Source organism: Chiloscyllium plagiosum, chromosome 22 (assembly GCF_004010195.1).
Source record: "Chiloscyllium plagiosum isolate BGI_BamShark_2017 chromosome 22, ASM401019v2, whole genome shotgun sequence".
In the NCBI taxonomy this organism is placed as follows: domain Eukaryota; kingdom Metazoa; phylum Chordata; class Chondrichthyes; order Orectolobiformes; family Hemiscylliidae; genus Chiloscyllium; species Chiloscyllium plagiosum.
The window spans coordinates 4,605,942-4,631,232 of record NC_057731.1 but is presented as its reverse complement, the minus strand read 5'-3'; the positions used below and the strand labels follow the sequence as shown (position 1 = coordinate 4,631,232).

General features: G+C 41.3%; 1 protein-coding gene and 1 long non-coding RNA gene across 4 annotated transcripts in view; one reads left to right on the top strand and one right to left on the bottom strand.

Moving 5' to 3' along the window:
- Positions 1 to 265: 265 nt before the first annotated feature.
- On the bottom strand, positions 266 to 3,517 carry LOC122560948. Its single transcript, XR_006314856.1, has 3 exons — positions 3,060 to 3,517; positions 499 to 688; positions 266 to 407 (listed from the first exon to the last, which is right to left on the bottom strand). It is a non-coding gene; the product is annotated as an uncharacterized LOC122560948 (long non-coding RNA).
- Positions 3,518 to 18,070: 14,553 nt separating this feature from the next.
- Positions 18,071 to 25,291, top strand: part of nrbf2b (nuclear receptor binding factor 2b) — a 33,382-nt gene continuing 26,161 nt past the window's right edge. The window contains exons 1-2 of one of the 3 annotated variants that reach the window (XM_043712306.1): positions 18,071 to 18,471; positions 19,695 to 19,812. Coding sequence is in view for 1 of the 3 variants with exons in the window: in XM_043712304.1 (XP_043568239.1) it covers positions 18,442 to 18,471 (30 nt within the window). In the remaining 2 variants the exon portion in view is untranslated. The remainder of the gene's footprint in view (positions 18,472 to 19,694; positions 19,813 to 25,291) is intronic. The other 2 variants (XM_043712305.1, XM_043712304.1) reach the window with 2 other exon arrangements.

Sequence of the window (25,291 nt, the reverse complement as noted above, 5' to 3'; positions counted from 1 at the left end):
AAGCACAAAAGGATTGTTGAGGTGATACCAGAATCAAAATGTTATACATATTGGGAAAGGCTGACACTCTTGATTGTAATGTGGTCAGCCAGGTAGACCTCAGAGAATATGAGTTCCCTGATTGGAGCTGTTAATCTTGTCCAAGCAGGGAGCCCTGGCTGACACATAAGAACGGGTCTGTTAGAGGTTCTGTTCGCTCTGAGGGAACTGGATCATTATCACAGACCCTCCATGTGTAAATAAAGGGTGACTTAGTGACAGGATACCAACCTCTGTGAAGTTATTTCAACTTTTATTTTCTCAAAAAGAGACAGCTGAGAAGTAATCGGGCAGAGGAATTTAAAAATATCAGAGGGTTTGATAGAGGAAAGATAATGAAGATGTTTCCAGTTGCAGAGATTCCAAATCTAGAGATCATAAATATAAGATTGTCATTAATAAATCGAATAATTGTCAGGGGAACTCAGCCAATCGATTCTTTGCGTTACATCAGAATACCTGGTGTTGGGGATATGATTCAGAGATCCTAGGTTTTTCACCAAAAACTGAAAGTTATCATGGTGAAAATGAAACCAAGAGTCACTTTCTCTCCAATGAAGGTAAGATCTGAGTAATCAGGTGCTAGACCCCTTTGGTGATGAGCCGTCATCTGAGTCATCTTCCACTTTGCCTGGAGTTCTTAAATGGGCTGTATCAAGAAGGACATAAGGTATAAATCTCTCCACAAAAGAAAAGTAATTATACCCAATATTTCCCACATCCTGATATCTACCTTTCTACGTAGCTGCACTAACTGGACCACGCTACATCTGTCCCTCAGGGAACCCCTTGTGTTAAAAAGTACCTTTGGCTACAAGTTCATCAGGCAGTAATATGCATATAATGTTCTCCAAGCCCTGTGCAAACAGAAGGTATTGGGTCTTGTTAGATAGTCCCCAAGCAGACTGTCAAAGTCATTTGGCAGAATGCCTCGTTGCCAGACCTTAAAAACAAGCACCCACTTGGCTGTGATGTAAAAGATACTTCCTGTCTGCTCCCTGCTGCCTGCCTGGGGTCTCACGCACACACTGCTTCAAGGCAGCTGCAGTGGGAAAAGACAATCTCCCGCCTCCTTTGGAAAGATGAATTTACAAATAATGTCCAGAAATTGATGCACTGGATTTTGTCAAGGTCCATGCCAAACAGCTGCAAATTGTCCTCTGTAGGTTTTTCCTAGGGATACACACTGAGACTAACATCAGCTGCTGCTGGATTATTATCAACTCAGAAGATCTTTGCATTACGTAAACATGGCTGTTCTTCAAATGCAAATAGTTATCAACAACCAAGTCTTACATCTTCCAAGATCCAGGACTACACACTGAAGGACTCAGCAAAGCTAAGGGTGGGTGATACAAAAGCTCAATGATGAAAGGTCACTATTTTAAATCTGCAGTCCTCACTTTCTCCACTATTTTAGATCTGTCCACCATATTATACTGAGGGACTGAGAAGCATGTAAAACTCCTCAGGATGTGTGGTCAGCATGAAATTAATATAAATATAAATTGTAATCGGAAGAGTAGTAAGATACCCCAAAGTGCCACAGCCTGTTTTGAAATAAATTAATCTGTACTGTACTTAACATTATGTTAATTTTGAACTGTTGTAAGACAAATAGGGACAGGAGTAGACTATTTGGCTCATTAAGTTGCTCCACCATTCAATAAGATTGTGTATGAGCCTGAACTCCACTTTCCTGGAGAAAAAAAATTGCAGATGCTGGAATCCAAGATAGACAAGCAGGAGGCTGGAAGAACACAGCAGGATTGCTGTGTTTTTCCAGCCTCCTGAGTGAACTCCACTTTCCTGCCTGTCCCTCATAATCCTTGCTTCCACTATCAATGAAAAATCTGTTTAATTCAGTCTCAAATATATTTAATGACTCAGCTTCCTCTGTTTTCTGGGGACAGAATTACTTGGATTAACAACTCTCAAATGTACACCATTTGTTTTAAAGTGTCTATTTCTAGATTTCTCTCAGCATGAAGCCTGTCTCACACCCTCAGAAATGTACACATTTCAATAAGTACACCCTTCCTTCTTACACTCCAATGCATATTGGCCCAACCTTTTCATTTCTTCCTCATAAGACAAATCCCTTGCAGCCAAGAATCAGCTGACCAATTCTTCAGTGAACTGTTTCCAGTTCCTTAAGTAAGGAGACAAAAACTCTACATAATACTCAAGTTCTAGGAAGACTTTCACCACTTTTATATTCCACCCCATTGTAATAAAGACCAATATTCCTTCCTAATTACTTGCTGTACTTGAATGCTAACATTTTGTGATTCATGAACAAGGTTATCCAGGCTTCTTTGAACCACAGTATTCTGCAGCCTATCTCCATGTCCCATCTTGGTTTCAGAGGACAGCGTCTGTCCCCCTACTGGTTTTGTCACCTGCTGCAACTGTGTTTGGTTTCATTACCCCCATGTAAATAGCTTCCTGCCATTTGTGGTCAATTTACTGGCCGCGGTCTCTGCTCTCATCTCCGCAAACTGCTAAAGTTCAACCTTATTGGACAGTTTTGAGGTCAGAGTCTCCTCCTGTTCTAACAGATCACCTTATCAGCCTCACACATAGCTGCCCTCTCTTGCCTTAATCATGACCAATTCTGAAGTACCTAGCTTAAGAGGAGTGACTTGGTAATGGTGAAGCTTCATCCTGGGTCAGTCATTATTTTGATAAAAATAAGAGGCTTGCTCGGGTCGCTTTACAGGCTAAATAAAAGTCAACCATCATTGGTGTGGGGCTGGAGTCTGCATTGCACTCTGTAAGATCATGAGATTTGCTTTTCTAAAGCACATCAGTTAATCAGTTGAGTTTTTACAGTAATCTACATCTCATGGTCACTTTTACTGATACAAACTTTTAAGCTCCTGGAACTGAACATAAACCTTCTAACTGATATAGTGGGACTTGAACTTAAATTCTCTCGATTATTAATGTTGGCTTCATGAAGCATTAGTCCAGTCACATAATCACTACAATATTTAATGAACATCTAAATATCTTACACTCAGCGTTCCCTTTAAGTTTCCAAGGTTCTGTGCACTATGATTGATGTCAAGACATTGATAGTGGCATTGATTTCTGGTTTGAGGAGTCATTGCCATGACGGACATCAGAGGACCACACGGCTGGAAATAAAATTGGAGAAAACACTGCTTATGCTGCCAGTACCTTGTTCAAAATTAATACCAAGTTAAGCAAGCTAAGAAGCCACTTATAGTGCATAACATCCTACATACAGCATGAATGATATAGACATCCTCAATTGCACAAACTGATTATCTTTTCTCCCCATCTACTACTATTCTAATGACTGGGAATTGGATGACCTGATGTCAGTAACTACTAAAATTGTAAAGTGCCTGAAAACACCCTTCAGTAATTATAGCAAGTCAGATGTTATGTTAAGTTACAATGTCCTTTAATTCACAATGAGTAAATTTAGCCACTGAATAAAAGGATTGGGAACTTCATCACCTCACATCATTTCCACATAATCCCAAGTCAAATGATTTGGAGGTGCCGGTGTTGCACTGGGGTGTACAAAGTTAAAAATCACACAATACCAGGTTATAGTCCAACAGGTTTATTTGGAAGCACTAGCTTTCGGAGCGCTGCTCCTTCATCAGGTAGTTGTCAAATGAAAAGGCTGAAGAAGTAATGAAGATCACCAAAGAGATTATAAAGAAATTGAGGGAACTCAGCACAGACTTCTGCAAAGTAATCCTTGATGAAGAAATGCACTTACTGAAGTACGGAAAATAATCCAGTTCACAGACTAACGTGATGCTCCACTTTCAAGAGAAAATTACTGATCCAGAAGTAATAACAGGCACAAGAACACAAGAAGTAAGTGCAGAGGTAGGCCATTCAGCTCCTCGAGCCTGCTCCAGCACTTGATACAATCATGGATGATCTCATCTTGGTCTCAATTAAACTTTCCTCCCCATTCTTCATAAGCCTTCAATCCATTACTCATTGAACATCTGTCTGTCTCCTCCTTAAATTTACTCAATGTCCCAGCATCCACCACTCACACCCCTTTTACAAAAGTAATTTTGCCTTATTTTTGTTTTAAAACTGCAACCCCTTATCCTAAAACTATGACCTCTCCTTCTAGAGATGCGGCAAAATCAAGGTGAAATGACAGAAAATCAAATTGCACTGTGGTAAAACTGCCAAGGCATTCCTGGAGCTGAGCGTTGGAGAGTCAGTAAGAATGGAAATGTTCAACACCAGTCAGCCATGTGGCAACCAGGGACCTGTGTGAAGCAGGTGTCACCTTGATGATACACAGTAAACATGAAACACCAAATGTATTATCACAATGCCCGACATCTTCATACAGCCATTCCCTAGCAATGGAAATGGACCAGCAACACTGTGTCCAGTGGGGTTTTGCTGAGATCAGTAATTGTTTTCTGTGGTATTTATAAATGATTAAAACCTGAATGTAGGAGTTAATGTAGGTTAATCAGTTTGTGGATGATACAAAAATTGGTAGACTTAGATTGCAAGGAAAACATAGACAGGCTGGTCAGATGGGCTGATCAATGGCAAATGGAATTCAATCCAGATAAATGTGAGGGGATGGGAAGGACAAACAAAAGAAGAAACTATAAGGTGAATAGTAGGACCCTGGAGAGCACCAAGGATCAGAGAGACCTTGATCTACATATCCATCAGTGCCTTAAGGAAGTGGGATAGGTGGATAAAGTGGTTAAGAAGGCATATCATTTGGGATATTTGCCTTTATTAGCCAAGGCACAGATTAAGAATAGAGGTGTTATGCTGGGACTGAGTGCAATGTGGGTTAGGCCACAGCTAGAGTGTTGTGTGCAGTTCTGGAATCGACATTAAAGGATGGATGTAATTGCAGTAGAGAATGTGAAGACGAGATTTACCAGGATGTTGCCTGTGTTGGAGAATTTCAATTATATAGAGAAATTGGATAAACTGGGGTTAGTTTCCTTGGAGCAGAGGGTACTGAGGGGGCCACGACTGAACTGTATAAAATTATGAGAGACATGGTTTGGGTAGACAGAAGGTGACTTTTCCCTTTGTGGAGAGACAATGACCAGGGGCATAAATTTAAGGTCAGAGCAGGAAGTTCAAAGAGGATGTAAGGTTCTAGAAAATGGGATTAGAATAGTTAGGTGCTGGGTTTTGACTGACACAAAGGTCTGAAGGCCTTTTTCTGTGCTATTGACCTCTGTGACGGCATGTCTCACTGTCTCACCTATAGACTCATTAAGGCTTCAGAATGACTACAGGATTTAACTGAATTAACTCTTGCCTAGCTTTTATATTGTAATTCTTTGATGAAGTAAGACAGAGGACATGGTGGTGTAGTGGTTGCAGTGAGGCCAGCCAAGTAGACATCATAGAATATGAGTTCCCTGAATGGGGCTGTTAATCTGGTCCAATCAGGGAACCCTGGCTGACAGATAAAAACAAAGAGTCAGACATTTTGAGAGTTGGCTCTGAGGGAGCTGGACCAGTGTTTCGGACTCTCCACGTGTAAATAAAGAGTGTCTTGGTGACGGGATACTGGCCACTGTGGAGTTATTTCAAATAGTAGTGAGTTGTGTGTGGATATGCAAAAGGCATTTGATGAAGTACCAAATAATAGATATGCTAGAAATATTGATGCCCACGGGACCCGGCAATGTGGATGTGAAAATGACAAAGGGACAAAAACAGATAGTGGTGATGAATCTCCGTATTTCTGATTGAAGAAGTTTACATTACTGCTCCTCAGGCATCATTGTTTTTCATATATGTTAATGATCTTTACTTTGGCATATAAAACAGACATAATTTCAGTTTACTGATGACATGCAAATCAGAAATGTAAAGAATGAGGATAGTAGTTACAAATAGGTGAAATACATTACAGATGAAATTTAATAGAGGTCTTCAAATTTTGATAAAGTGAATAAGAAACTATTTCCAGTGGCAGATGAGTGAGGTAATCAGATTAAACAAATTTAAGGCGATTAGTAGAAGAACACATTTGATCAGTGAATTGAGTATAAGAGTTCGGAAGTCATTTTGTGGCTGTGTAGGTCATTAATTTGGCCACTTTTGGAGTGTTGCATGCAATTCTTGAAACTTGAAAGGGTTCAGAAAAGGTTTACGACAATGTTGCCCGGGTTAGAAGGCTTGAGCTATAGGGAGAGGCTGAATAGGCTGTGGGTATTTTCTCTAGAACATTGGAGGCGGACCTTATAGAGGTTTATAAAATCATGAGGAGCATGGATTGGTGTAATAGGCAAGGTCCTTTACTCCCGGAGTGGGGGAGTCCAAAACGAAAGGGCATAGGTTTAAGTGAGAGGGGAAAGATATAAAAGGAATCTAAAGGGCAACATTTTCACGCAGAGTAATGCATGTATGGAATGAGCGGCTAGAGGAAGTGGTGGAGGCTGGTACAATTACAACATTTAAAAGGCACCTGGATGGGTATGTGAATAGGAAGGGTTTAGAGGGAAATGGGGCAAATGCTGGCAAGTAGGATTGGATTTATATAGGATATCTGGTCCTATATAACGCATGGATGAGTTGGACTGAAGGGTCTGTCTCAGTACTGTACATCTCTACAATTCTATAACATGAGGAAACATTTTTACACAGAGATAGTGAGAAGTGCATTGTCCAAAAGACTTGTGGAAGCAAATTTGATTGTACATTTAGAAGAGAACAGTTCAAATAGTTGACAGGAAAAACATATACCATATATACTTGAGTAATAGTCAATTTTTTTGACTACTTTTTAAGGTTAAATTTGTGGGGTCGACTATTCCATGGATACTACTTTTGAGGGGCTGAAATTCATGCCCATCAAGATCCATACGGTATCATTAGCAACAATGGGGGGAAAAAAAGGGATGGGTAATTCTGAAAACCTGGAGCGGAACTCAACAGTCAGTGGGATGGAAGACCAGGACAGGAGCTAAACGACCTGCAGACTGGAAAGCTGGAGTGGAACGTGACGGCCAGCATACTGACTCATGAACGTTTATCTGTTATCTGTGAAGAACTAGAATCGACTTTTACACACGATATGGAAAATTCCGGGTTATTTGGCCAAAAATAGGGGGTCGACTTTTACATGAGATGGACTATTACTCGAGTATATATGGTAGTGCTAAGTGGAAACAGTAGGAGAATAGGATTCATTAGATACCTCTTTCAAAGAGCCAGCACAAGCACCTTGAGCCAAATAGCCTCCTTCTATGCTTGACCTTTCTATGATTCAAAGAATTGCATTTTTTTTTGACAATCAAAACCAACTGAATGGGAGCAAGGAAAGTTCCATGTCAAATGGAACTCGTAATGGGAACCAGGCATAGAAAGTTATGTTGTTGCAATATCTATGATGTCTTTCTGTATAGTCCCTATCATTTAAATTTGGCAATTGAATAAGCCAAAAAAATGTAAATATTACCATTAGTCAATTGCAAAGTTACGGATTATAGCATGCTAAATGCTCCATAGCTTTTGGGCAGAAACTTAGTCTATGACACTTTGTTCAAACCTTGTATATTTAATCGCCCTTAACTGATGTCAGGTTACTCAGGATTGACCGTAATACAAACATGTTCAATAAATAAATAGGCCCTCATTAATGTTGAATTATCTTGTGTATTAATCCACTCTGAGTGCTGTGGGTTTTTTCTGTGTACTATAATAGCAGACATGACTGCTTGAGGAAAGCCATGGGGTGCTGCTCTGATATTGACCTCTTGAACAAAACTAATGAACTGCCGAGATGAGCCAGACACAATTCCTCCCATCCTTCCAAAATCTATGGCAGATTTGCTAAAACAGTGTGAAGAGCTGTACATTGAATAGCATTAGAGATCTAACCCAAATAGGAAAAAGGAAAATGCGAGTGTAAGGATCAAAAAGTCCAAGAGTCAGATTTCCACTGATGCTAGACTGCACATGGAGACATATTCATAAAAGTATTAACGTTTCAGGTTGAGTGATCCTTCAGAACTGCAGTTGGCTGAAGCACTTTAAAAGTCTGGTTTGATCTCTCAAATCTCTCAGGGAAGGTAATCTTGCCCAACATTGCTCATCTATGCACATGGAAAGCTGATTCCGAGAGAACCCAGATGCACAGCTGTGAATAGAAAATGTGCTCCTTGAAGGCTACTGTTCCCAGGATATTCCTAATTGTGACAACTGGAACTTTCTGTATGTAAGTTGGATAAATCAAATTAGCCTTCATTTGATTGATAGAAAGCTGAGGAAAGAAAGGCATCAACCTAAAAGGTTAACTTCTCTTTCTCCTTCAGACGCTGCCACACCTGCTAAACATTTTCAGCATTTTCTCATCCTTTCAATAATTTCCATTCTGGTTTGCTGCAGTTTGCTTCTTGATGACACCAAGAAATGTGGTCTGTTAATGCCTGGAAAATTACAAAACACTTGCTATTTTAGAGAAGTTAACTGCAACTCAAACAAGACAGCTTAATCATAGAGATTGACAGCACAAAAAAAGGTCCTTCAGCCCATCATATTAACGCCAGTCGAAAACTATCCCCTATAATTCCATTTTCCAGCACTTGGCCCCTAGCCTTATATGCCTTGGCAATACAAGTGCACATCTAAAGACTTCTTAAGTGTTATGAGGGTTTCTGCCTCTACCATCCTTATGGGCAGTGAGTTCCAGATTCCCACCAGCCTCTGGATAAGAACATTTTTCCTCATATGTCCTCTAAACCTGCTGCCATCCTTACCTTAAATCTATGGCTGCTAGTCATAGAAAAGTCTCTTCCTCTCTACCCTATCTATGCTCCCCTCCCATTATTTCAGAGGTACATGATGGCCTAGTGGTTTATTGCTAGACTATAATCCAGACACTCAGCTAATGTTCTGAGGACCTGGGTTCAAATCCCACCATGACAGAAGGGGAAATTTGAATTTGAATTCAATAAAAAAAATCTGAAATTAAGAATCTATTGATGATCATGAAACCACTATTGATTGTCATAAAGACCCATTTGGCTCGCTTCAGGGAAGGAAATCTGCCATCCTCACCTGATCTGGTCTACACATGACTCCAGGTCCACAGCAATGTAGTTGACTCTCAACTGCCCTCTGAAATGGCTTGGCAAGCCACTCAGTTCTATCAAACACGAGAAAGTCCCATAAAAAAGAAACAAAACCGGAAGGGCCATCTGTCATTGACCTAGGCACTGGAAAAGACAGTGACAAAAACAGCCATGTCGATCCTGCAAAGGCCTCCTTACTCACAATGTCAAAATTAAGAGAGCTATCTCATGGACTAGTCAATCAACAGTTTGACACAGTCATACTCACGGAATCATACCTTACAGACAATGTCCCAGACATCACCATTCCCATCCCTGGATATGTCCTGTCCCATTGGCAAGATGGACCCAGCAGAGCTGAAGGCAGAGTGGTATACAATTGAGTTGCCCTAGAAGTCCTCAACATTGACTTCGGATCCCATGAAGGCTCATGGCTTCAGGTTACACGTGGGCAAAGAAACCTCCTGCTGATTGCCATGTGCTGTCCTCCCCTGGCTGATGAATGAGTACTCCTCCATGTTGAACAATACTTGCAGGAGGAACTGAGGTTGGCAAGGGTACAAAATATATTCTGTGTGGGGGATTTCATTGTGGGTCAAACAGTGGGCAGCAGTGGCTCAAAAAGGCAGTGCACCATCATCTTCTCAAGGGCAAGGGGCAATAGGCAATAAAAACTGTAGCTGTGGCCTAACCAACATTTTATATATTTTAAAGACAACCTTCCTGTTCGGCTCATAAGGGCAAACGTCTCACATGTTTTCTTAATTACTTTATCCACCAGTCTTGATACCTGAAGGGGCTGGTGTACATGCACATTGAGACCTCTCTGATTCTCAATGCTTCCCAGGATCCTACCATTCATCATGTATCCCCTTGTCTTATTTGTCCTTACTTGTGTTACTGCAGAAATTTTTATTGAATGGTATGTCTGTATGGTCTCAAAGTAGAGAAAATTAGTCCCAATTCTAAACAACACTACTAGAACCCTCACTTATTTAGGCTGGAGAATTCAGCATCTGACTTTGTAACAGGAGTTTAAATCAGGGCAGATACACTGTGTACCGTGCTATTTAGTTTCTTGAATAATTATTTGCTCTAGTCTTGTTAAAAATAGCACTTAACCAGTCAACTCATATAATGAGAAATTCACCATTTTTCATTAATGTTTGCTTTTTATTTTCATTACTAACAAATGGGAAACAGACGTTGTCAATGAACAGCACTCACAGATGCTCAAGTACAATTTGTTGGCACAGATGATAAGATGTTTCTCAATGACTCAGATTTATTTCTGAAGTTCAGTGGTTAACTAGTACACAATATTTTCCATGACTAAACACTACATTTGTTACTCTTCAGTGTGCGGGACTTTCCACTTTGTTTCTTTATAAATTATAGATACTTCGTGCTAGAATTGAATTGAAAACATGTGGGGAAGGGAGCGGGGGAGGTTGGTGGGGAGAATGTGTAAATTTAACCTACGTCCTTTGGTAGGAATGCAGGCGGAGAAGGACTTAGAGCTGCCTGCTCATTTCAATGATTTGTGTTCAGTCAGCGTTTTGGTGCTCACTTGCTGCATGCCAATTACAGCTGCACATTATCAAGGCTAGGTAAATTAGATGATTAAGAAGGTCAATGGGATACTTTCCCTTATTAGCCAAGAAATAAAATAATCTCTCATGCAATCACACACTTCCTATAAGGATCCCCTAATGTTTTTTTGCAGTGTGTGGACCATCGAGGTGCCTGCACAGCAGGACTTCCGAAACCATCAACATGTCAGCACGCTGATCTCACTAAGCATCTGTTTGGCAATAACTTGCTCATTGATGTTCAGTTGGTTGTGCCAGAGCCATGTGACTCCTGACCTTGTTACAGCCTTGGTTCAAACATGGGCAGAGTTTCAGAGATGAAGTGTAAGTGACAACTCTTGAAACAGAAGCAGGAGAAGACTATTCAATTTTTTTGAGCCTGCTCCGTCATTCAGTATGATCATGGACAATCATGCAACTCAGTACCTTGTTCTCACTTTCTTTCCATATCCTTTGATCCCCTTAGCCCAAAGAGATAACTCTAACTCCTTCTTGAAACATTCAATGATTTGACTTCACCCGCTTTCTGTGGAAGAAAATTCCACAGGCTCATCACTCACTGGGTGAAGAAATTTATCATCTCAGTCCTAAATGTCCAACCCCATATCTTTACAATGTGAGCCTGGGAACATCCTTCCTGCATTTACCTTGACTGGATCTGTTGGAATTTTATAGGTTTGAATGAGATCATAATTCTTTCTTCTGTACTCTAGTGAATATAGTACCAACCAATCCAGTTTCTTTTTATATGGCAATCCTGCCTTCCCATGAATCACAACTTCCTCCATAGCCAGAATATCGTTCCTCAAACTGCACACAATAGTGCAGCTGTGGTCTCTCCAAGGCCTGGTACAATTGCAGCAAGAAATCCCTGCTCTTGTCCTCAAATTTTTCACTATGAAGGCCAACATACCACTTGCCTTCTTCACCAGTTGCTGCACCTCGTGTTTACTTTCAGCAGCTGGTCTACAAGGATATCCAGGTTCATTACACCTCTCCCTTTCCCAACCTATTGCCATTCAGAAAATAATATGCCTTCCTATTTTTGCTATCAATTATCCACAATATATTTCATCTGCCATGCATTTGCCCACTTGCTGAATCCATACTGAAGCATCACTGCATTCTTTCACAGTTCATCTATTATCTTGACATCAAGGACACATATGATCCAGTGTGGCATCTAGATGTGAAGCCTTGCAAAAACGGAGTCAATGGAAATCAGGGGAAAAACTCTCAGCTGGGTGCAATAATACCTGGCACTAAAGAAGATGATTGTGGTTATTGAAAGTCAGTAATTGCAGATTCAGGACATTCTGCTGCATTCTTCAAGGTACTGAACTGGGCCTGACCATCTTGGCTGATTCATCAACAACTTTCTCTCCATCATTAGGTAGAATTGAGAATGTTTGCTGAAAGTTGTTCAATGTTCAGCACCATTCACGACTCCTCAGATACTGAAGTAATCCATGACTAAATGCAGCAAGACTTGGATAACATCTAGGCTTGGCTTGGAAAGTGGTAACTAATACTTGTGCCATGCAAGTATCAAGCAATCACAATCTGTAGAAAGAGAGGAGCTAATCATCACCCTTTTACATTCAATGGTGTTACCATCACTGAAGCCTCCACTATCAATATTCTGGTGTTATCATTGATCAGATTCTGAAATGGGCTGGCCATATAAATACATTGGCTACAAAGAGCAGATCAGAGGCTAGGAATCCTGGAGCAAATAACTCACTTTTTGTATCCCAAAGGCCTGTCCACATTCGACAAGGCAAAAGTCAGAGTGGAATGAAATACTCCCCGTTTGCCTGGATGAGTGTAGCTCTAACAACACTCAAGAAGCTTGACACCATCCAGGATAAAGGAGCCCGTTTGATCTGCTCCACAATGTTGTGGACCAGGCCAGACCCCTCTAAACATTCTAAGAAGATAGCACAGACCCTAACTTTTTTAGTAGGTTTCAGGCAGGTATTCCAGGAGTGATGCAGCTGGTCAAACCATAAGTAAAGTAAAACACCAAATTTACATACCACCAAATGAAACACAAGCAAAACAGAATTTAGAATAACAACTATTTGAAGATGCAACCAACACGATATGCTCGTAACTTAACAAAGGAGCTGTTCCAATTTCCTGCAACATCCCCATAAACACACCCCTTGACAAAAAAAAAGATAAGTTCAAACACAGGTTCTTATAGGAAAGATGTTCGAAAGGGAGAGTCAGTCATAAACATCTGTTAAATCAGGGATCCTTTCTTCCCAGCAACTTTCTTTGACTAGCAGCTTCAAACAGACTGCTTGCTAAAACCCAAACTAAATGAAAACCCTGAACTGGGACAACTGGTCACTCCTCTTTCTTGTACAAATATTTTAAAAGCCTTTTCCCTGATTGCCTTAGGCAGTATCTGTTTGGCACTAACAAGGTCCCTAAAAGCCAGTCAAATCTGAAGCTCTGTCTTTTACAAGCCCTCTTGAAAAAAAAACAAGGACAACATAACTTTGTTAAAGGAGTAGCATCACAACCACAAACATTCACTTCCTCCACCACAAACACTCAGTAGCAGCCGTGTGTACTATCTACAAGATGCACAGCAGAAATTCAATACCACTCCTCAGACAGTTTTTTATAAACCCACGACAACTTTCATCCAGAATAACATGGATATTAAATACATGGTAATACCATCACCTGCAAGTTCCCCACCAGGTTACTCACTATCCTGACTTGGAAATATATCATTGTTCTTTCGGTCTTTGGGTCAAAATCCTGGGATTCCTTTGCATTATGGGTCTACCTACAGAATATGAACTAAGCAGTTCAAGAAGATATCTCACTACCACCTTCTAAGAAATACAAAAAATGGACAACCAGGTTTAGAATGCATGTATGTAAGTGCAAAAAGGATGATGAACAAGGTTAGAGAGCTGCAAACTGAAATAGTCACGTTGGAATGTGATGTAGTAACAATGCAGTGAGGGTTGGGCCCTTAATATTCAAGGTTCAAAGTGTTTAGAAAAAAGGATGGGTATGAAAGAGGGTGTAATGGTAGTTCTGATTAGGGATAAAATTGCAGTTTTAGAAACAAAGGATGCCCTGAGGAAGCTGGAACAGAATTCATCTGAAGAGAGTTAAGAACCAAGAAATGGATTATCACCTTACTGGGGATATTCTACAAACTTACAAATAGTAGGAAAGTGATAAAGGAGGAAATCTATACGAAAAGTCAAGAGATATGCAAAAATTATACAGTGGTGATGTTCAATGAATTTACTTATTCAAATTTCAATTGGGGTAAGAGTACGGTCAAGGGATAAGTGAGGAGGGATTTCTGAAATGTGTTCAAGAGAATTTCCTTCATGAATATGTTCTCAATCTAAGTAGAAAGTAGATATTGCTAGATCTGGTAATAGGGAATAAGATAGGCAATCAGCAAAAATGTCAGAGGGCAACACTTGAATAAGAGTGATCTTTAGATTAGTAATCAAGGAAAACAAGTCTTAAGTGGAACTTCTAAATTGGAACAGGGCTAATTTTAATAAGAGGGTATCTAGCCAGGGTAAAATAGAGCCAATAACGTACTGGAAAAACTAATAAAATAATCAATGATCCTTAAGCACTGTATATGTCAGGTAGGCTCATTCCAACTAGGATGAAAGGAAATCAAATTCCTTGGGTGACAAGGAAGATAGAGGATACAATGAAACAAAGAAAGAGATTTTAAATGCATGTGAGATGATTTCTTCATGTGAAATTAATTTTATTTGATTTGATTATTATTGTCACATGTACTGAGATACAATGAAAAGTATTGTTTTGTATGCCATCCAGAGAAATCATACCTTACATAAGTACATCAGGGTAATGCAGTAGAACGTAAAATACAGTGTTACAGCTACTGAGAAAGTGCCAAGATCAACTTTAATATAAGAGAGATCCGTTCATAAGTCTGGAACAACGGGGAAGAAGGTGTTCTTGAATCTGTTGGCACGTGTTTTCAAACTTTTGTATCTTCTGCTCCATCGTTGAGGGAGGAAGAGAGTATAACCGAAGTGGGAGGGGTTTTTGATTATGTTGACTGCTTTCGCGTGGCTGCGGGAAGTATAGACAGAGTCAATGGAAGGAAGGCTGGTTTTGGTGATAAAACTCTCTGTAATTTCTTGCAGTTATGGGCACACAGTTGCCATACCAAGCTGTAACACATCCAAGTAGGATGCTTTCTATGGTGCATCCTTGAGAGGGAAATTGAAGAGTAAAATAAGGCTGGTAAAGAGACATTGTGAGAACAGAATCTCAGTCAACATAAAGAAACCCAAAATTCTTCTATTAGTATGCAAATAGAAGTAAACATTAAGAGGCAAGGTTGGTTCTATTATGGACTGAGGAGGTGATAAAAATTTGAATGCTTAATAAGCACAGTATTTATTCAGGAACATTGTTTGAAGCCGAGATGGTAGAGATTGTGTGAATATTGTTAGGCGGGGATCCAGGAAACGTTGGCTATGCTCATAATGGATATGTCACCTGGCCCCTGACCCAACTAGTACCCCTCCACCAACACACTCATTCGATTGGCTGAACTGGTCGTCACCCTCAACAACTTCTCTTTCGAATCCTCCCAATTCCTTCTGACCAAAGGGGTAGCCTATGCACTCGCACAGGGCCCAGCCACCCCTGCCTCTGCCTCAGATACTTGGAACAATCCATCTTCTGTAATTACACTGGCACTATTCCCCAGCTTTTTCTCCGCTACATTTATGATTGCGTCGGCGTCACATTGTGCTCCCATGAGGAGCTTGAACAGTTCATCAACTTCACTAGCAACTTCCACCTTGACCTCAAGTTCACCTGGACCATCTTGGACACCTCTGTCCCTCCCCTTCCTGGACCTCTCTGTCTTTGTTTCTGGCGACACTGACATCTACTTCAAACCCACTGACTCCCACAGCTACCTGGACTACACCTCTTCCTACCCACCGACATAAAAATGCCTTTAATCCCAATTCCTCCACCTCCGCCGTATCTGCTCCCAGGAGGAGCAATTCCACCCCAGAACATCCTCCTATTTCAAGGATTGCAATTGTCCCTCCCACGTGGTTAACAATGCCCTCCAGTGCATCTCCTCCACTTCCTAAATCTCTGCCCTTGAACCCCACCCCTCCAACTGCAACTCCCTTCTTAGGTCCATGTCCCCCACCAACTCACCCTCCACTCCTGGCACCTTCCCTTGCCACTGCAAGAGGTGTAAAATCTGTGTCTACACCTCTCCCTCACTTTCACCCAAGGCTCCACAGGATCCTTGCACATCCAGCAGAGATTTTCCTGCACATCCAAACACCACAGCTATTGTGTCCATTGCTCTTGATGTGGTTTCTGCTACATTGGGGAGACAGGATGCCAACTTGCGGAATGTTTCAGAGAACATCTCTGGGACATATGCACCAAACAACCCACCACCCTGTGGCTGACCACTTCAATTCCCCCTCCCACTCCGCCAAGAACATGCAAGTCCTGGGCCTCCTCCACCGCCAAATCCGAGACACCTGATACCTGGAGGAAGAATACCTCATCTTCTGCCTTTGTACTCGACAACCACATTGCATCAATGTCGATTTCATCAGTTTTGTCATCTCCCCTCCCCCATCTCATCCCAGATCTAACCTTCCAACTCAGCAGCACCCTCTTGAACTGTCCCACCTGTCCATCTTCCTTCCCACCTACCTGCTCCACCATCCACTCTGACCTATCGCCATCACCTGCATCTAACTTATCGCCTTCCAAGCTATCTTCCCCTCCAGCCTCAGCCCCCTATTTATCGCTCAATGCCTCCCCTCCTCCAACATTCCTAAAGAAAGTCTTATGCTTGAAACGTCGACTCTCCTGCTCCTCGGATTCTGCCTGACCTGCTGTGCTTTTCCAGTGCCACACTTTTCGACTCTGATGTCCCGCATCTGCAGTCCTCATTTTCTCCTAGTTTGATGGAAACATCAATAAAGCGCTACAGGGATAGAATAAGGAAATTGGTCAGATGTGATGCTCCATACAGACGCAGAACAGACTTAAGAGCCAAACCAACTTCTTTTGTCCTGTAAATATCCTATAACAAGGATGAGAATTTTAAAAACAAAACATTACTGAACCAAAAAATCATTATAGATAATCAGGCAGCATGGTGACTCAGTGGTTAGCAGTCTCATAGCAGCAGAGACCCTGGTTCGATTCCAGCCTTGGGTGACTGTCTGTGTGGAGTTTGCACATTCTCCTCGTGTCTGCGTGGGTTTTCTCTGGGTGCTCCGGTTTCCTCCTACAGTCCAAAAATGTGCAGGTGAGGAGAATTGGCCAAGCTAAATTGCCCGTAGTGTTAGGTGAAGGGGTAAAATGTAGGGAAATGGGTCTGGGTGGGTTGTGCTTCGGCGGGTCGGTGTGGACTTGTTGGGCCGAAGGGCCTGTTTCCACACTGTAAGTAATCTAATCTATGCTTCAAGTATAGGTCTCTACTGGGAGTATGGGCATCAGTGAATTTATTCTGGACTCCTCATCCTGTCAGTTTCTTGCAGCTCATTTTCTGCTTCTGTAGGTTAGATAAGTATGAGTTTCAAACTGCTGTGCAATCCACTTTAGTCAATTCTAATGAATAATGATATTTCCTCCAAATCACATCTGAGATTTAAACTCCATTCTCGACTCATACTTAAATGCAATTCTAAGGAGGGAGTGCTACACTGTTAAAGGTGGTCAATCTACAGATGAGGGATAAATTGAGTTACAATGTTCCCCCTTGATGGATATAAACATTCCTACGATAGTCTTCCAGAAAGATCTGGGATGTTTACCCAACGGTTTGCTTAACATCTGGCAATTTATCTTAGGGCTGTGTATGATTTCAACCATGTATGGGATCTTGCTGTGCAGAGTTTGGCACCTATGTCAATTGTTGTATAAAATCACATCAAGGTTGCAGCATTGAAACATTCCATTTAACCAAACAATGCTGACGTACTTGCTGCATTTCGACATGTCAGGGTTATACTTCGTTCCAATCCTTTCTCCCACATGTACTTGTTTAGCTTCCCCTTAAATGCACCCGTACTAATCACCGCAGCTCCTCTCGTGGTAGCAAGTTATTCTTCTGACTTCCCTCCTGGACTGACTGGTATCCTGTAAATATTATACATTAAAGCTTTGGTCCCCTGCATCTCCGCAGAGCAAGCCCTTCCACAATTTAAAAGACCCCTGCTCAACTCTCTCTTTTCGGGCTCCAGGCCCGAGATCAGTCCACCTTGATCTCAGTTCTGACATTATCCTTGTAAATACCGCCCTCCGCCAGCGGGTATTTCTCAGTCCTTTGTGGGAACACGGAGACATCAGTTGAGTGGGAGCCCTCAGCGTCGCCGCGGTCTCCTCCGCCTCGGGCCTGAGGCCTTCCGTTACCACGGCAACCGCGGCGGGATCTCGCGAGAGGTGGGCTGGGAGGTCAGGGAGGTCGCGACGTCACAGGGGCCCCGTCGTCAGGCCCAGGGGCCGGCGGGGAGGAGGTTCAGTGCGGCCTTCCCTTCCCTCCGCTCGGCTCGGCTCGCCTCGCCCCGGCCTGCCTGCTGCCTGGATCCATGAGCGCGGCCCTGATGGTGGCGGCAGCCGGGCCGAGCTGAGGCCGGACTAGCCCAGCGACCGCCACCCCGCCCCCGCGCATTTTCCTGAATGCGGCCGTGTGGAGCAATAACCCAATGGACGTTATGGAAAGCCCTCTGAACCTGGTGAGTCAAGTTCACCGGGGCCGCTGGGCTCGAAGCTGAGCCCTCAGTCTGTGTGTGTCAGGTACAACTCCCCTCCCTCCACATCCCCAGGTCCTGTAATGTCAGGGTGTTTACTTTCTTTCTCAATGTCCAAGATATAAAGAGAGGAACACCTGCATTTACATAGCACCTGTCATTGAAGTGCTGGGGCGGGGCAATCAAGTAGCTCCAAAGTTCTCTCTTAGGAAACGTGGCATTGCACGTAGCGGGTTCCCACAAAACATTAATGTAATCACTTGTTTTCAGCGATGTTAAGGAGAAATCCTTTCGTTTTCAAAACACCACCATGGGTTTATTTGCAAGGGCCGGACAGAACCTTGCTGTCTCGTTCTCTTCACGGTTTAGCATCCCCAGTCCTGTTTCATCAACTTCTAGTGGGACTTGAACCCACAATCATCCAACTCTCAGGCGAAAGCGTGACAACTGAGGCACCACTGACAAATAGTCGTAAATGGCAACAACTTTTCTTGACAGAAGTACGCAAGTGAATTGTGGCTGCACAATATTTTCATGGGTTATGTACCAAAAAATAACATGCTGACTTTTTAACTCTTCTATAAAGAGTAAGGCAGGATATTTGCCAACTGTTTTCCTTTGAGTCTAATCTTTATTTAATTTAATGAGTTGCATAATCTTTGATCATGCTGAAATCTGTTTGGTTTGAAGTTTTAAAATCGGGTAAGGATGGTTTGTGAAGGGAAAACTCGGTCGCCTAACCATACGTTATAATGTATTGAAATGTCTGAAATTTTCCCACAAAGTGTAAGTTGGTAGTCCACTGACATTCCGTTGTTTGAATTTCTTTAGAATGCAATCATATGGAAATAGACACGGTAGTATAAATGATCAACCTTAAGGAAGGACCAAAATCTCAACATGTAGTTCTCATCTTAGGTATGAAAGTAAAAAATTTAAATCATATTGGCATCAAGCAGAGGATATTTTGCAAACTGAAATCAAGGAAGACTTTTAAAATTGTTTTATACTTATGACGTTAAAAATAATTCAAAGAAACAGTACAACCTTAACATGCTCGAAAGCTGATCCTTTCAAGTAGCGTTGTAAAAGATCAAAGATTTGGATGTATCATGCCTAATATCACTTATGCCCAAAGTTCTGTAATACTTTAGACTGTGTAATTGATTTGGGCACTGATTATGTATGTCTCTGATTTGTAAATGCAGAGAAAAGCCATGAACTGAATGGAAAAGCTGCCTGATTGCTGAAGGAATTCTGAAACAATCCCCAAAACTGTACTTGTACAAATAGAAGAATTCATGGACAAGTGGGTCCACAACTTATGTAATTTTACTGCTTATTGATTATGCAAGTGCTTTATTTAGCAAAATTCATGAAAAGTTTAGTCTAAATTATGAATGTCCTTGGTCTAATGTGTTGCACAGAGTACTAAATTTTGAAGATTGGCTGCAGGGATGGAATAAACTTCACTATTACTGATGGAGGAGACACATTAGGCAAGAAGAGCAAAGGAAGCAAATTGGTTCACCAGTTTGAGGAATGTTGCAGAACTTGAGCCAAGAGTTTTGAGCATTTTCTAAATAAACATGAGGATTCTGAAATCATTGGAGAATGGGCAGTCAGCAAAGATTGGAGAGAAGTTAGAGATGACTTGGAGTGAGACTTGAAAAAGTAATGCTGGATAAATTGAATGAAGGACAGTATAGGATATATTCAAACAGGATGTTGCAGAAATTACCATTAAAGGCTCCAGTGATAGATGACATGAAGATGGAAATAGAAAGCTTGGAATTGATTCTGATCCCATGAGTAGCAGGAGGAGAAACCTGGGGCTTTGATAGCAACATGTTGCTGTGTGTTGAACTGGAGACTGTTCTAGCTCATCGATGAATATATATTAGTCAGAGGATGGCATAATGATAAGCATGGGATTAAGGATGATAGAGTAACCAAGCTGAGTGTTATTGACTGACATATACAGATAGCAGCTGTATTTCTACCAAAAGAAGTTGCACATAAAGTATTTTTCAAGCCATCAGAACATCCCCACAAGAGCTTATTACCATTAAAATATAGACAGGCAGAAAGGTTTAGAAATGATATTCTTAGATTTGGGAGCCTTGGCATCTGATTGGTCAGGTGCCAGTGGTGGAGCATTTAAAATCATGGTAGCTCAAGTGGCCAGAATTGAAGAATTTTAGATATTCTGGGGGGCTAAAGAAGAGTACAGAGATAGGGAGGAGTAAGAATTAGCATTTCAGAAAAAGGGATTGGCTTAACTGGTCAGTGAGCATTCAGGTAATATGTGAATGAGTCATGTGCAGATTAGGACACAGCAGCAGAATTTTGGGTAACCACAAAATTTACAGCAAGTGGAACCTGGGAAGCTAACCAGGAGTGTATAGGAGTAGTTGAATCTAAAGCTAACAGTGGCATGGATGAAGGTTTCAGTAGCATGTGAGCTGAGGCAGGGACAGAGTCTAGTTATGAATTCAAGGTGGAAATAGATGGCCTGGGTGGCAGCACAGATATGTAGTTGGAAAATCATCTCAGAGTCACAAATGACACCAAGTTTTTAAACGTTCAGTTCAGGCTCAGCAAGATGGACTTGGTGGTGAGGCAATGGAGTTTTTTCAGTCTTTCCAATATTTATTTGTAGAAAATTTCTGTCCGTCCAGTCTGGATGCTGAGCAACCACTCAAATGACTTAAAGCCTGTGGAGTCAGTGAGATGGGTGGTGCTGATTTAGATGTGGTGTTATCTGTGCACTGTTGTGTAAAACAAGACTATGTATTTAAGTCATATCATGGGGCTACTTTCTATGATTTAGGATGTGAATATATGCTAATATTTATAATACCTACATGTGCTGAAAGCATGTTGCTGTTGATAAATAATGGTCAGAAGAATTGTGGAGGACGCTCTGTTTTTCTGGGATAGTATGCTCAATTGAGCGGACAGATAAGGCTTTAGGATTAGTATCTCTTCCAAAAGATGGCATAAGAACATAAGAACTAGGAGCAGGAGGAGGCCATCGGGCCCTTCAAGCCTGCTCTGCCATTCAATAAGATCACAGCTGATCTTTTTGTGGACTCAGCTTCACTGCCCGTGCTCTCACCATACCCAGTAATTCCTTTATTGTTAAAAAAAAAACTATCTTTGCGTTAAAAATGTTTACTGATGTAACGTCAATTACTTCGCTCGGCAAGGAATTGCGTAGATTTACAACCCTCAGGATGAAGAAGTTCCTTCTCAATTCAGTCCTAAATCTGCTCCACCTAATTTTGAGGCTATGCCGTCTTGTCCTAGTTTCACCAGCCAGTGGAAACTTGCTCTCTACTTCTATTTTATCTATTCCCTTCATATTTTGTAAATCTATAAGATCTCCCTCTCATTCTTCTAAATTCCAATGAATATAATCCCAGTCTACTCAGTCTCTCCTCATAAGCCAACCCCTCAACTCCAGGATCAACCTAGTGAACTTCTTCTGCACCCCTTCCACTGCCGATACATCCTTTCTCAAGTAAGGAGACCAAAACTGCACATAGTACTCCAAGTGTGGCCCCACCAGCACCCTATACAGCTGCAACATAACCTCCCTGCTTTCAAACTCAAAGCCTTTAGCAATGAAGGACAAAATTTAATTTGCCTTCCTAATTACTTGTAACTGCAGACCAACCCTCTGTGATTCATGCACAAGGACACCCAAGTCCCTCTGCAAATCAGCATGCTGCAACTTTTTACCATTCAGATAATAAACCTTTTTACTGTTACTCCTACCAAAATGGATGACTTCACATTTATTAACATTGTATTCCATCTGCTGGACCTTTGCCCACTCACTAAAAGTATTTATGTTCCTCTGCAAAGTTTCACAATCCTCTGTACACTTTGCTCTGCCACTCATCTTAGTGTCATCTGCAAACTTTGGCACACTACACATGGTCCCCAACTCCAAATCATCTATATATATATTGTGAATAATTGCGTTCCAACACTGATTTCTGAGGCACGCCACTAGGTACCTTTGCTCTGCCACTCATCTTAGTGTCATCTGCAAACTTTGACACACTACACATTGTCCCCAACTCCAAATCATCTATATATATAGTGAATAATTGCGTTCCAACACTGATTTCTGAGGCACGCCACTAGGTACTGATTACCAACCAGAATAGCACTTATTTATCCCCACTCTTTGCCTCGAGTTAGTCAACCAATCCTCTATCCATGCTAATACTTGACCTGTGATGCCATGCATCTTTATCTTACGCAGCAGTCTCTTGTGCAGCACCTTGTCGAAGCTCTTTTGGAAATCTAGGTACACCACATCTACTGGGTCCCCATTGTCCACCTTGCTCGTAATGTCTTCATAGAATTCCAATAGATCTGTTGAGCATGACCTGCCCTCCATGAACCCATACTGTGTCTGTCCATCGGGACAATGTCTATCTAGATGCCTTGCTATTTCTTCCTTGATAATAGACTCAAGCATCTTCCCCACAACAAAGGACACATTTGACAGTTCAACACAAAAGAACAAACAACCTCCTGCACCCCACTATTCAAGAAAACAGTTGAACAAAATAGCTGGGAATTTGTCTCTTGTTTTCTTGTACAGGTAAAGAGGTGAAAGAAAATTACAGTAGATTGCATGCATTTGGAGTTGTATGGAGCTATTACAGGAGGTTGGACTGTGGAAGTGTGTGGAGGTTACAGCAGGTTTGTACTCTATTTGATTCCTGTGTTGGTATGGTATTTGGAAGATTAGTGGTTTTTGGAATGGGGATGTTAACTCTTTTGAAGAGATGAGATTGTAGCTTCAGCTTGTCTTTGGGGAATTACTTGTAATCTGAGGAAACAATCTGATGGAGAAAGTAGCAGTGAGAAAAACTTTATAGTTATATTTGAGAACATCTACTTCAAGCTGTTTGAATTGTAGACAGGAAGGTCAGCCTTCAAGCACCTTGTTTGTCTTTTTAAGGAAATGTGCATTTTAGTAACTGGACAGGCAGTCAGTATTGTCTCCCAGTCTGTTGCTTTCTGTGCTGTTTGTCACTGGAGGTCTGCAGCAGCTCCACTGGATTAACTTCAAAGTGACTTGAAAGTTTTCCTTGGATTCTATAAATTCAAAGGAATGTTTTCTCAAACAAAAACGTGTTACATAAGATCAAGTGCAGGCCTTTCTGCCCTTCAAAACTCTTCAATTATCTTTGTAGATGTGTGTATCCTTATATGAATTTCACACCTTTGCTCTATGTCCCACATCCTTTTGAAACAAAAGCTTTCACACTGGGTCCTTTTGGTCCCTGATTTCTGTGCCCTCCACCTGGAAAAAATGCTTTCTGGTTTTTCTTGTGAATAGGCTAGATCTAATTTCAAGATTATTTCCACTTTGTTCTGGATCCTGCACAGTAGGCTCTATTGCATCAACTCATTACTATTGTAAATATTCTGGTTAAATCAGCTTTCTAAACACAATAAAATACAAGATCCGCTTATGCTGCCTGTCTTCACAATTTAACGTAATTGAACTGTAATTGATTTTAAACTGCTGAAATGGCCTGGCAAATCACTGTTCAAAGGCAATTAAGGATGGACAAAAAAAATGCTGTCCTTGCCAACAATTCCCACATCCCATAAAGGAATATAGAGCAAAAAGCCTGCTTTGGACTGTTATCAAGGCCGATATATCCTCTCCACAGTACTGTGTTTAGACTTGAATGTACTTGTTATTAATTCACCTATTAGTCATTGATACAGGAACTTGTGGGCGACTGGAAAAGAGCTGTTTATAGTGGCTGAGAAATTTATCAGAGAGCTTAGAAAATGAGATAGCTGAAATAAAGGCTGTTGCTCTGTGCATTGATTTGTCCATCAAGTTCACAATCTCACCTGCATGCTTTGTGCAGGTTCTTCTCTCTTTGGGGAAGGAGAAATGTGCCTCCACATTGTGTCTAAAATACTCTTTGTATGTAAACATTTTGAATAAATTAAGGAGGGCCTTTGAAAAATCTCTAACTTGATGTGGCTCCTTTCACTTTTAGTTTTAAGTCTTCACAAAATGCTGTGAACCATAAAAAGAGGAAGTTTTTCCGAATAGTTTCCAAATCCCTCAATAGTCTCCTATATTCTGTAATCTCCATCAGCCCTATAAGATGTGGGATCCTCCAATTCTGGTCTCTTATCCAACCATGATTTTCAATACTCCACTGGGTACTGTGCTTTCAGCTGCCAAGATCCTAAACCCTGAAATGTTCTCCTTGTGCCTCTCCACACTACCTATCCTTTTTGGAGATGCTCTTCAAAATCTACTTGTTTGACAAAAAAAATCTCATTAATCTGTTCAGAGATATTACACACCTCTAGCCTTTGGACATCTTGTGTGGCTGTGTGATTTTGTATGATAATGGTTGTGTGAAGCACTTTGGATTGTCTTACTCTGTTAAAAGTTCCTTTATGCACACAAATCTTTATTGTTGACACATGACTGCCAGGCAGACATGTTTGCAATGTGGTCATTGAGCCATAAATTAGTAAATCTTGTTTACTGACCCTTAATTTAGAGTCATAGGATCATAGAATATGGAAACTAATCTATGCCCACCATGTTTTTTTTTATTTCAAAAATATACTTTATTCATATATATTTAATCTATACAATTGGACATGTCATCATTCTGTAAACATTCCATTTCTTTGTGTCGAAACAGGGTGATCATTCATATTCACAGGTTGGTGCGATTACATTGAGCTGAGGCGCCAGCGGAGCCCAAATGACTGCGTGGGCCCCCTGTTCTTC